Raw genomic sequence first — 12,173 nt, forward strand, 5'->3', positions numbered from 1 at the left:
TTATTATTACATGATTCAAGAAGAAATAGGAAAGTCACAAGGCTAAAATCCCTGAAATTTAATTGAAACAGATAATCAAAATAAAAACAGTGATCTGCATAAAAAATAATTCCTTCAATGTAAGTCACTTTAGATAAAAGTGTTTGCCAAATGCATAAATGTAAGTTACATATACTACTATAGTCACTGTAAGTTCCCTTGAGTCACTAAGTTCTGTGCTCGTTTGTCTAGAAATAAATATCTGTTTGTTTGGCACATTTGACCGCATCATCCTCCAACGCCTTTCTTTATTTTAACCTGGCTTTTTAAAATAAAGAGAGAGAGAGAGAGAGAGAGAGAGAGAGAGAGAGAGAGAGAGAGAGAGAGAGAGAGAGAGAGAGAGAGAGAGAGAGAGAGAGAGAGAGAGAGAGAGAGAGAGAGAGAGAGAGAGAGAGCACACTGACAACAGAAAGTGGCATTTTTTTAATGCACGGTCTAATGATCATGCGCTGTTTTAAATTCAAATCTAATGTAATTAATTAGCGGTGTTGTTATATCAGTCACACAGTAACTAAACATATATAGACATACAGAGAAAATTAAGAGAAAAGAAAAATGAAGCAGCCGAGTCTGCCGGCCCAATTTATGAGTGGACAGAGCGGCCCAGTGGGAATTCTCCCGATTCTCCCGATGGCCACTCCGGGCCTGGTAGTGAAGCAGAGGAGGAGCGAGTGTTGAGGAGCTGAGCGAGGCCACTGGAGATTGTTACACAAACACACGGGGCTTTTATAATGACGGGCCACAGTCGCCGGTGCCATTTCCGCTTTACCGGTCATGAGTGTGAGGTAACACAGATCTGTTTATCATATTAGACTGATCTGAGTGTGTATAAAATGATGTTATGACGTTACTCTGTGCGTTCGCTCAGTGGCTGCTGTGACTCTTGTTCACACTGCTAAGAGTAAAGCGCTTCTGCAGAATAAAAACGGAGACCGAGAGTAACACAGATATGAGAGTACGCCCTCAGACGTCCCGGTTCATTGGTTAAAAGCAATTTTCTCAATTTACAAATAGTTGAAAACATTTGGGATATTGTAAGAACTCAACTGAACAAAATATATAACACTGGCCAAGTGGTTTTGGTTTTTGCATATTTTACTGCAAAAATCCTACATATACCTTTAACCCTCAGATATTCATTACTATTTGGTCACAGTCACACTCCTTGGTGGTCAAATATGACCATACAGCTTAAAGGCACAATATGTAATTTTTCGCCGCTAGAGGTGTGCTTACTCAAAACAAAGGCGTGACTTGATGACGCAGAGCTTTTATTCTGTCAGATGAGCGCTTTCTTCCGCTCGTGTGTGTGTGTGTGTCTGTGTGTGAGAGAATGCAGCACTGCTTTATCATATCATATCATATCATATGAACACACTCTCTGTGCGTTCACTCAGTGCTACTGAGACACTTGTTTACACTCCAGTGAGAGATTGATATTAGGCATATACACGCATATTATGTACTTGATTTATAATTTTATTTTGTGATTAATCGTTTCACAGCCCTAATAATCATACACCATAGTACGATTCGTTAAATATACTGCCGACAACAGTGTCTCAGCGAATCAGGAGGGCAAACGTTACATTGCGTCATTAATATTCATGAGCCAAGCCCTCGCCATAGTAAACACGCAACTCCCGCCTCTTGTCCAATGACGTATATTGTGTTGATCTGCGTGTAGCGAGCTAATCCGGCTAGCCACTCGTTTTAAAAACCAGACAAAATAAACAAGTTTAGAGTGGCCCTCGTGTCTGTTTTGATGTCGTACATGCTCCCAATTTAAAAACACACGTAAATTAAGTTATCATTGGTTCTTTTAGGCAAAGTTATCATTGGTTAGTTTAGGCAAACGACGCATTCAGTGCTACAAACAAGCACAGGCTAATGGTAGCTATCTCAGACTGAAAGCTTTTTAATCTGCAGTCATACAGCTTTGGGTTTGAGTATTTATGCTCTCTATAATAGCATAACTCTAAGAAGCTAAATCATTACATTAATGAGACTGAGTGTGGGTTTGTAGAACAGATTTGTAGACAGTAATCTGGTAACTTAGATGCTCACCAGCCACAGGTTGTCCTCTCCTAGGACAATTCCTCCATCGAGGAGGCGCTCCGTTTTGAGACATGTTCTCGTTTCGAGACGAGCGAGAGTCCGCGTTCAGCTGCCCCGGAGCTCACGCCTGTCGAGCGACTGGAGGAGCTTCTGGGATCCGCTGCCTGGGCCTTTGACACAAACCCAGTACTGTTAGCGTTTCACGGCGTTATCAAGAGCTCCGCGCGTTAGAAAGGCCCTTCCTCGGGATAACTTTCATGAGATGAGGCGACCGTTTCCCAAACCGTGCTCAGAAGTAAACAGTAATTCCCCACGCTGTCCCGCAGTTCTGTCCCCGTTACCCACTACAACCGACCGCAGTGACTCGATGCGGACAGTAGGGGGTGCTAGATAGATAGATAGATAGATAGATAGATAGATAGATAGATAGATAGATAGATAGATAGATAGATAGATAGATAGATAGATAGATAGATAGATAGATAGATAGATAGATAGATAGATAGATAGATAGATAGATAGATAGATAGATAGATAGATAGATATTTTAAATGTTTGATAGATAAATAGTGTTGTGGAAATTAATTTTGCTTTATGGAAAATGTACTTTATATTATGTGTGCTTGCATGAAAACAAACATCTGATATTGGTGGAAAATGGTTTATATTGCAACAAAAGATATTAGTAAATTATAAAGATATAATATACATTATATAGATGTTTGAATTATTAAATTGATGGCACTTCTGGTCCTCCATAGTATGTCTACATCCTACTGTTGTTGTTTTTTTAAAAAGTGGTTTCTCTGTCTTGGGCCTAGAGAATGAGAGATGGGTTTGCCCCTTATATGGCTATAGATCTTCAGTTTTATTAACATAACAGGAAAACAGCAGGGTGAGAGATCTATATTAGGCAGTCTGCACTGAGTGAGGCTCTCCTTCTCTGCAGAAAGTTTATTTGTATTTCAATAGCCTTCTTGCAAGAAATACTTTGAAGACAAGTGGATTTGGTTTCATTACAGTCTCTACTAAAGAGTTAAAATTTCCAAGACGATGGATGGATGGATGGATGGATGGATGGATGGATGGATGGATGGCTGATGGACGGATGGATGGATGGATGGCTGATGGACGGATGGATGGATGGATGGATAGATAGATAGATAGATAGATAGATAGATAGATAGATAGATAGATAGATAGATAGATAGATAGATAGATGGATGGATGGATGGATGGATGGATGGATGGATGGATGGATGGATGGATGGATGGATGGATAGATAGATAGATAGATAGATAGATAGATAGATAGATAGATAGATAGATAGATAGATAGATAGATAGATAGATAGAATGATGTGCCAAATCCGGGTGGGTCATCTTACCCCAAAAGTCACATTTGATTATTTTACATAAATAAAAAACTATAACTTTTACTGCACAAATCTAAAAACGTGTCCACAAATCCCTCGTTGTCAAGCAGACAACAAACTTTGATATTCAGCATAATACATGGCACAGATCAGTTTTCAAGTGACAAAGTTAGATTAATAATTAACATCAAAACTGTTTCGCCTTACTAAATCTCACAAATGTTTATATTTAGATAAAGAGACGAAATTATGTCAGGACTCAAAAAATAATCTTACAGTGAACCCAACGCCATCTTGCCCCTTCCTATAGGCTACATATGTTATGCACTTAGTAGGCTAATGTGTACGTGTATGTATAAATACGCACACTTATTTAAATAATATACACGTTCCCTCGAGCCATAAAAGCGCTTAACATTAGCTCAGCACAAATTAAAACCTCTGACCATTTTTTTTATACGGTCAATACTTTAGCGAAATTTAAGTGTTACGACTCCTATTTGTCTTATTATCTTATACAACAGATATATTCTCTATATATTCAGATATAACTCTATATTCTTTACACGTCTCATATCAAATGTTTTCAAACCAATGATGTAATCGAGTGCGCATGCGCAGTGAGTGCAGAGGGCACAGCCATTACGAGAAATCGAAACGGCGATGGTTTTGCATTTGGACCGCGTTACAGGCGGATATTTTTAATAGTATTAGCGAAGGTTGAGATCAAAATATTTGATTCCGAAAACTGTCACCTTCTTCGGACCTCGAGTTACGACCGAGAGCTCCAAGCATCCCACGTACATCACAACACCATCACCACCATCAGTATCTGTTTACATCTGGGCGTATTTGACACAAAGTTATCTGTCATGCTGGGCGATGCTTTTGGACATCGTGTTGAATCGAGCGTGGAGAATAAAGCAATGAAGATAAGCAGATCAAAACAAGCACTCTTGAAGAAGAGAGGACGAAACGTCCACAGTAAACACAACAAAGCACCAGCAAACATCAACAAAAGCAGCTTTAAATCTCCAGTAACCATCCATGAGGAGCTTAAACCAGCTCAGTCCAAACCAGCCACGAATAAACAGGTAACATGCTGTGTTATTACTGCCCCCTGGTAATAGCAGGTTTGTGCCTTGACGCTTCCGCATTTTCTGTTCTTTAACGCTAGCCTAACTTATATGTTTAGTCAGTGTTGGTTTAGATGAGTAGGTTAATAACTGGAATCTTGATCTCTAAATCATCATCCTTTGCTCTGCAGACACTGATCTGCATCCAAAGACAGACTCAATCTGTACTAAATTAATGACCTCTATAATTAGGGGTTCAATCTCAGATGTTGGAACCATAGTGTGTTTGTACTGATTCTTTCTTTTCCTCCTCTTCTTCTCCATCTTCTTCTTTTCTGCCATATAAATGTATGCAGGATCAGATGTTCCCAAAATGCACACTTCTGCTCAGGTGCAAAAACACATCCGTCGGTTCAACATTGTAATAGGCCAATTTGGATTCTGGGATTGGCATTTTGGGCTAAAAATGAGATGTATAGCTATGTATACATCCTTGAGTGTGATTTTATTTCCTTCTAGGGCTGGGCAATATGATATGGAAGCTTCTTTCCACCACAGAATAAAACCTTTTAAAAGATTATATTTAGACTTTTTTTCTCAGAATTGCGAGATATAAAGTTGAAATTGTGGGATTTAAAGTCAGAATTGCATGATATACAGGTCCTTCTCAAAAAAAATTGCATATTGTAATAAAGTTCATTATTTTCCATAATGTAATAATAAAAAATAAACTTTCATATGTTTTAGATTCATTGCACACCAACGGAAATATTTCAGGTCTTTTATTGTTTTAATACTGATGATTTTGGCATACAGCTCATGAAAACCCAAAATTCTCAAAGAATTAGCATATCCTGAAAAGGTTCTCTAAACGAGCTATTAACCTAATCATCTGAATCAAATAATTAACTCTAAACACCTGCAAAAGATTCCTGAGGCGTTTAAAAACTCCCAGCCTGGTTCATTACTCAAAACCGCAATCATGGGTAAGACTGCCGACCTGACTGCTGTCCAGAAGGCCATCATTGACACCCTCAAGCGAGAGGGTAAGACACAGAAAGACATTTCTGAACGAATAGGCTGTTCCCAGAGCGCTGTATCAAGGCACCTCAGTGGGAAGTCTGTGGGAAGGAAAAAGTGTGGCAAAAAACGCTGCACAACGAGAAGAGGTGAGCGGACCCTGAGGAAGATTGTGGAGAAGGACCGATTCCAGACCTTGGGGGACCTGCGGAAGCAGTGGACTGAGTCTGGAGGAGAAACATCCAGAGCCACCGTGCACAGGCGTGAGCAGGAAATGGGCTACAGGTGCCACAGGCTGATCGCCTCCATGCCACGCCGCACTGAAGCAGTCATTTCTGCAAAAGGATTCCCGACCAAGTATTGAGTGCAGAACTGAACATCATTATTTGAAGGTTGACTTTTTTTGTATTAAAAACACTTTTCTTTTATTGGTCGGACGAAATAGGCTAATTTTTTGAGATGGGAATTGGGGGTTTTCATGAGTATGCCAAAATCATCAGTATTAAAACAATAAAAGACCTGAAATATTTCAGTTGGTCTGCAATGAATCTAAAATATATGAAAGTTTAATTTTTATCATTATGGAAAATAATGAACTTTATCACAATATGCTAATTTTTGAGAAGGACCTGTAAAGTAGGAATTGGGAGATATAAACGTGGAATTTGTGACATAAAGTCAGAATTGCAATATATAAAATCAGAATTGCGAGATGTAAAGTAGAAAATTGTGTGATATCAGAATTGTATTGCGTGATATAAAATCTGGATTGTGAGATGTAAAATCATAATTGCAAGATATAAAGTCGGAATTGCATGAGAGAAATTGGACATCGTAACATATCCTATAATGTGATTCTGCTACATAAAGTAAAACATGGCCACCACCAGCCAATCAAATTTCAGCAGCTAATAACTCCAACCATTGTGTTAAAATGAGTGTGTACAAAATTGTGTGAAATGGAATATAACCACAGCGTTTGTTTGTATCAAGAGGTGCATCAATTTTTGGTCCAGATCTTGTATTGAGAATGCAAGAATCCAGCACTCTGTAAAGTCTCCTCCAGCACATCCCAACGACCTTCAGTGAGTTTAAGGTCTGGACTCAGAGGAGCCGATTCATGTGTGAAAATTATTCTTTAGGCTAATTATTGTTTAGCCAACCATTCTTTCACGGATCTGAGCCTGGCGAATCTTGACATTGTCATCCTGGAATATGGCCATGATGTGTCTTCCTTACATGGTTGTTTAAGAAATGAAAAGCTTCACACTCCATCAATTAGGGTTAGAAGAACTGTTGGCAAACATATAACATGCTAGAAACATAAAATCACTGCATGCAATAATGATCCAATCACTGACTCTTAAGTATTTGCCAATTTAAAACCAAACAGTGACTTTGTTTTTTTTGGCTGGGCGGTGTATTTTGCGCCAATTATTCAGATTTCAGACAGTGATGATTTTGTTCTCTTGAACACATGAAATGGAAACTGTGCTTTATTCACAAATATTATATGCGATATTCCAATTTTGTGCTTTGGATGGAAACAGCAATTGTTGTGATTTGATCAGTTTGACTGAAAACAAATGATTCAGAATGGTTTAGACTATTTGTGCTGTGAATGCACCTGTTACTAAACCACACCAAGATGATATAATCACAGACACTAGAAATGAATACATATGAAAACAGCTTTCTGAGTGTGAATAGTGGGTCCTGCACACTGTGCGCTTTGTCAAAATCCTTTGCGGATGTTCCTTGTCAGACTGTACGAACATGATCGCCGCTGTAAGATCTCAGTTGTCATTAATGTCAGATTGTATGATAGTCAAGGCGCGCTAAAGACGGACACACACAAGAAAACTCGTCCAGAGTTTTATATCATCAGTCAATGACGCGTTCGGTGACGGTGAGCTGCATTACACGCGGGACTGAAATGGTGGCTACAAAGAAATCTCTAGCTCTCGTTTTGGTCATAGTTTGTCTTGAAAAAACAAGATATTTGAAGATTCAATTCAGTGCAGTCACACTGCAGGATTGTGTGCCAAATCTTCTGACACTGCCAGAATTTCATCTGAGGTAAAATTGTATCGCAGCGGTCATTAATCGGCTGCCGGTGAACATGTCAAACTTACGACCAAAGACGTCAGATTTTAGCCTAGGATCAGAGCAATCTTTTAGGATTTGCGAAATTTGTCTCAGACGGCCAAATCGTGGCCAGAATCACACCGTGTGCACCCGGCTTAATTAGAGATCAGAGAAAACAAATGAGCTGTGTTATCTGACACGATCCTAATAGTTTCTTGTTTGTCTTCTTCAGCAGCTGAAGTCAAAAACAGAGTGTGATGAGCGTGGAAGCCAGTCTGTGAATAGCTCGAGTAGGCTTGAGCAAACCACCGAAAACCTGAACAAACGAAGACAGTGGAGCAAGCAAAGAAACACGCCAGACAACGCTCGGCTTGCCAAAAGGCACCAGAACTCCATGTGCACAGAGAAGAGCCCGCTGTACCCGGCTGAGGGGCTCAAGAGGGTGAACATTTGTCCTCCTGAGCTCTCGTCGGAGGCAGATAAGACGTACGCTGGTGCAAAGTTCAGTGAGCCGCCCTCGCCCAGTGTCCTTCCCAGACCGCCCAGGCATTGGGTGGGAGAGCACGTTCTCCAACATGCATCTGCACAGCACGACTGCAGCAAAAAGCAGATGTCCGAGCACCTGAAAACCTTGCTGAAGGTCCAAGCAGAACCCTGAAAAACAATGGGACGCTTGCAAAGAACTATTAAACCTTTCAGTCGTTTCAGAAAGAACCCTCGAGTTAAACATGAAGACTTGTGAAAGTGTAAAAAAAGTGTATATTTTTTGCATGTTAATTTTATTGAAAAGTCAATTTAGTTTTGTTACTGAAGCTCTGTATTCTTTTTCTTTTTCTTTGCATTTGTGTTACACCAGTGTACAAGAATGAAAAGTGTATGAGAAAGGTTTGAAAGTCTTGGGAAGACGCAAACTTGGACAATCATCATGAAGAACTGGACAGCTGATTGTAAGAACATGGTGTTGTTGTTTTTTAATCTTATATTGAAGCACAGTGGACAGTAAGCAACTACTTATGTCAATCTTCAAGCAATCATACGTTTTATTTCAGTTTACACACACTTTTTAATTGACCTGAAGAATGTACCATATTGCACATGGTCTGTTATGTTGGGACGTCACGCTTGGTTTTAAACCGATTTTCTCACTGACTTTCATTGACAGTCTGCATCAGTTTAAAAAATTGATGCAGTAATTTTTATCTTTTTATTCTGCCCATTTTCAAATAAAGAGTTTTGGTCCCCATTATTTTTTGTGTGTTTTTGACTGATTGGTCTGTTAATGTCTGTGTGCAGTGTGTTGCAATATTAATGCTCCCATTATTGAATAACCAATTTATCACATCTTATTTTCTAAGCACCCTTAAGAACTAAATATTCCTGTGCCCAACCAAAGGCCAATAAACCCTTCAAAATAAGGATTTCCTTAGTGATATTTTGTTATGTTTTTTTCGTTTTTCTTTGATGGGCACATTGAGGGTTTGTCAGTCAGTTTGCAGCCTATTATTGGCCGGTTCTTAAAGGGGGGGTGAAACACTCAGTTTCAGTCAATCTCATGTCAATCTTGAGTACCTATAGAGTAGTATTGCATCCTTCATATCTCCGAAAAGTCTTTAGTTTTATCATATTTATAAAAGAAATATGGGCTGTACCGAGTCTTTCCGGAAAAAACCGAGCGCCTGGAGGCGTATCGTGTGGGCGGAGCTAAAGAATGACGAATGTGCACAAAGCGGTGATGTCCTCAAGCGTGGAGAAACCCATGCTATCTCAGCTAATACAGATAATGATCCACAATCAAATCTGAGGCTGAAATAAATTGAACAGGAGAAACGGCAACATCAGGATGTCCGTCTCTGTGGTATGTACTGTATTTAGGGGCCTTTGTGTGTCTTTACGCGCAGTTTATGAGGACATGATTTGGTTTATGGACTATTGTATGTGACTAACGTTAGACCTTAGAGGTAGCAAGCAAAACGGTTTTGCACGTCAGAGTCAGAATAGTGTAAGGTTATACAGAACAACAATGGAGTAACCGTTAGCGCATTTGAATGACGAAGCACACGATCGTATCGTTTACTGATGTTTACTCATGCGACGGTAGCCAATAGCAGAGACATTTGAAGTTGATCTACTCACCGGCTGCTTCCAAGGACCGAACCTTTATCGCTGGGACCGCTCTGTCAAAAACACACTTCTTTGGTATGATTTGGTGAAGTCCTGTGACAGCAGTGACCGTGGAAATCCACTTTGCGACGCGACTGAAGCGATGCCTTGAAGCTTCCCGTCATTTCTGCGTTCAAATCGGTTCAAATGCAGCGCTGCCTTCCCGGAATGCTGTGCTGAAGCGTTGAAGTCGCTCGACGTCACCCATAGGAATAAAGTGGAGCGCGGCGCGTCATAAGTGTTCACGGACGACTGGATCTGCACCTGAGAGACTGTTTACGCCGTGCATTTCCTCTCTCTCCCTCTAGTTACGCGCGCGCACCCTACCGGGAGAAGAGCCCGTACGGCCCATACAAGGACCTTCCGATCTATTTAACGTCAAGTAGACCCATACTCGAAAAAAAACTCGCCGAAACTTATGAGAAACCGGAAGGAGTATTTTTAACACAGAAATACTCCATCAAACGTCCAACATTAGTTTTTGAAACTTTGTCTATGTTTAGGATGGGAATCCAAGTCTTTAACAGTGTAAAAAGCTCAGTATGCATGAAACAGCATTTCACCCCCCCTTTAAAAGGCACCAGGAGATTGTGCCCTTCACGTTCACATATGATCCCCTATGGGATTTGCAGATTGTATTAGAAAAGACCTGGAAAAGCCTCCATTTGAGTCTTTGTCCTCTTTAAATCCAGAGCTTCTTTCTTTAAAAACATCCTTTCTTCTGCAAGGAGACAAGGTGTGTAAGGGAGTTGCATACCTTCTCTGTGCACCCAGCATGCTTGAGACTTGATGAAGAGGATGGACCCATCTCAAATCATGCATTCTTGCCCACGGACCCTTTCATGCACCTCCTCATGTCTCGGAGGAAGCAGCCCGGAAGCAACTAAACTGCCCAGTCAAGGCCATGAGAAGATATATAGCTTGACCTCACTCCATAAAGCAGATAGAGCTACTATTTGTCTGCTATTTGTCAGTGCAGGGCAAGGCTTCATCAAAAGACTGGGCACTATTCAAAGGTGTGCCTTTAGAAGAGATCTGTGCAGCATCAGACTGGACCTCCTCGCTTACATCTGGTCGGTTTAATTGCCTGAATGTGGCATCTTTCTGAGCTACCTCTGTCCTGCAATCAGGTGAGGTTACAAGTCCCCAAACACTTAGTTTTTGTTCAGGGTGTGTACATAGAGACAGAGCGTATTTAGGCCACGCCCACATGGTGGGGGGGGGGCATCCAACTCTCTCCATTGACTTTGTATTGTGTGAAGCGGTCACCTTGTCTTTTCTGACTTATAACAAAAAACAGAACAATCTCTAACAGCTGATATGTGACAGGGTGTTACAGCAAACAAGCTAAAAAAAACACAAAACTAAGTTTTTATAAGCTGTCGACCCCAAAAACGAGCGTTTAAAGAGACAAAAGTGAATACAGGCGATAAGATGTGAAGCTTCAGCAGGAAAAATGGGGAAATTTTGGGATCCTGACACTCAGTTTGCCTCACTATGCCTATGTGTGCAGTAAACATTTGGTCCAATATCCAAATGTCAGTTTTATATTTTATATCTGCTGTCGCTGATGACTTTCCCCTCTATTGTGTGTAGTTTTCAGTGTAATATGACATGTCATGCGTCTTAATAGCCTGTATCCACTTTTGTGTCCTTAAACGCTCATTTTATGGGGGCAACAGCTTATAAACACTTCAGGGTTTTTGGTTCTGGGTTTTTTAGCTTGTTTTCTGTACATGTTAGATTTTTTTGTAATAAGTCAGAAATGACAAAGTCAGAAACGGACCATTTCCCGCACTAGAAAGTCAATGGAGACGGTTGGTTTGTTTCCCCCACGGTAAGCGTGGCTTTCAGATTATGATGCGTGTCGCTCTGTCTCTGTACCCGTTTACTGTTTAATCACTGGTTTCACGTTAGAATATCATGATGTCAGACTGTTAAATAAAGGATTGAGTTTAACTCATGTCTGTCTCCAGTAGTCATGGCCCCACTCCTGACTTTATTCAGTAAACTGTTGACCCATATGGTGGCATGTTGACCGGATGGAATAGAAATGGAGGGTTACGCTGATGTTCTATGAATGAGGTCAAAACGGCACCAAACCTGGTCAGTCATGGACTAGTTCAGGAGTGGGAATCTTCAGTCTTAGAGGGCCGCTGTCCCGCACAGTTTTGCTTCATCCCTGATAATACTCACCTGCCTGTAGCCTTCTAGTAATCCTGAAGACATTGCTTAGGTGGTTCAGCTGTATTTGATGAGGGTTAGAGCTAAACTCTGCAGGACATTGGCCCCTCCAAGACTAGAAGTGCCCATCCGGACTAGTGCCGGACTAGGTGATGCCAGTTGGCAAAATAAG

General features: G+C 40.7%; 2 protein-coding genes across 2 annotated transcripts in view; one reads left to right on the forward strand and one right to left on the reverse strand.

The window, feature by feature from the left end:
• The window catches only part of rngtt (RNA guanylyltransferase and 5'-phosphatase), a 159,889-nt gene extending 157,453 nt beyond the window's left edge, over window positions 1-2,436 (reverse strand). The window contains exon 1 of the mRNA XM_067416772.1: window positions 2,107-2,436. Coding sequence (XP_067272873.1) covers window positions 2,107-2,170 — 64 coding nt within the window. The 5' untranslated portion in view covers window positions 2,171-2,436. The remainder of the gene's footprint in view (window positions 1-2,106) is intronic.
• Window positions 2,437-4,086: 1,650 nt separating this feature from the next.
• pnrc1 (proline-rich nuclear receptor coactivator 1) lies at window positions 4,087-8,903 on the forward strand. Its single transcript, XM_067418439.1, has 2 exons — window positions 4,087-4,567; window positions 7,890-8,903. The coding sequence occupies exons 1-2, from the start codon at window positions 4,346-4,348 to the stop codon at window positions 8,313-8,315; spliced, it is 648 nt and encodes a 215-aa protein (XP_067274540.1). The 5' UTR covers window positions 4,087-4,345; the 3' UTR covers window positions 8,316-8,903.
• The last annotated feature ends 3,270 nt before the right edge of the window (window positions 8,904-12,173 follow it).

This window comes from Pseudorasbora parva, chromosome 15, assembly GCF_024679245.1.
Source record: "Pseudorasbora parva isolate DD20220531a chromosome 15, ASM2467924v1, whole genome shotgun sequence".
Taxonomy (NCBI): Eukaryota; Metazoa; Chordata; class Actinopteri; order Cypriniformes; family Gobionidae; genus Pseudorasbora; species Pseudorasbora parva.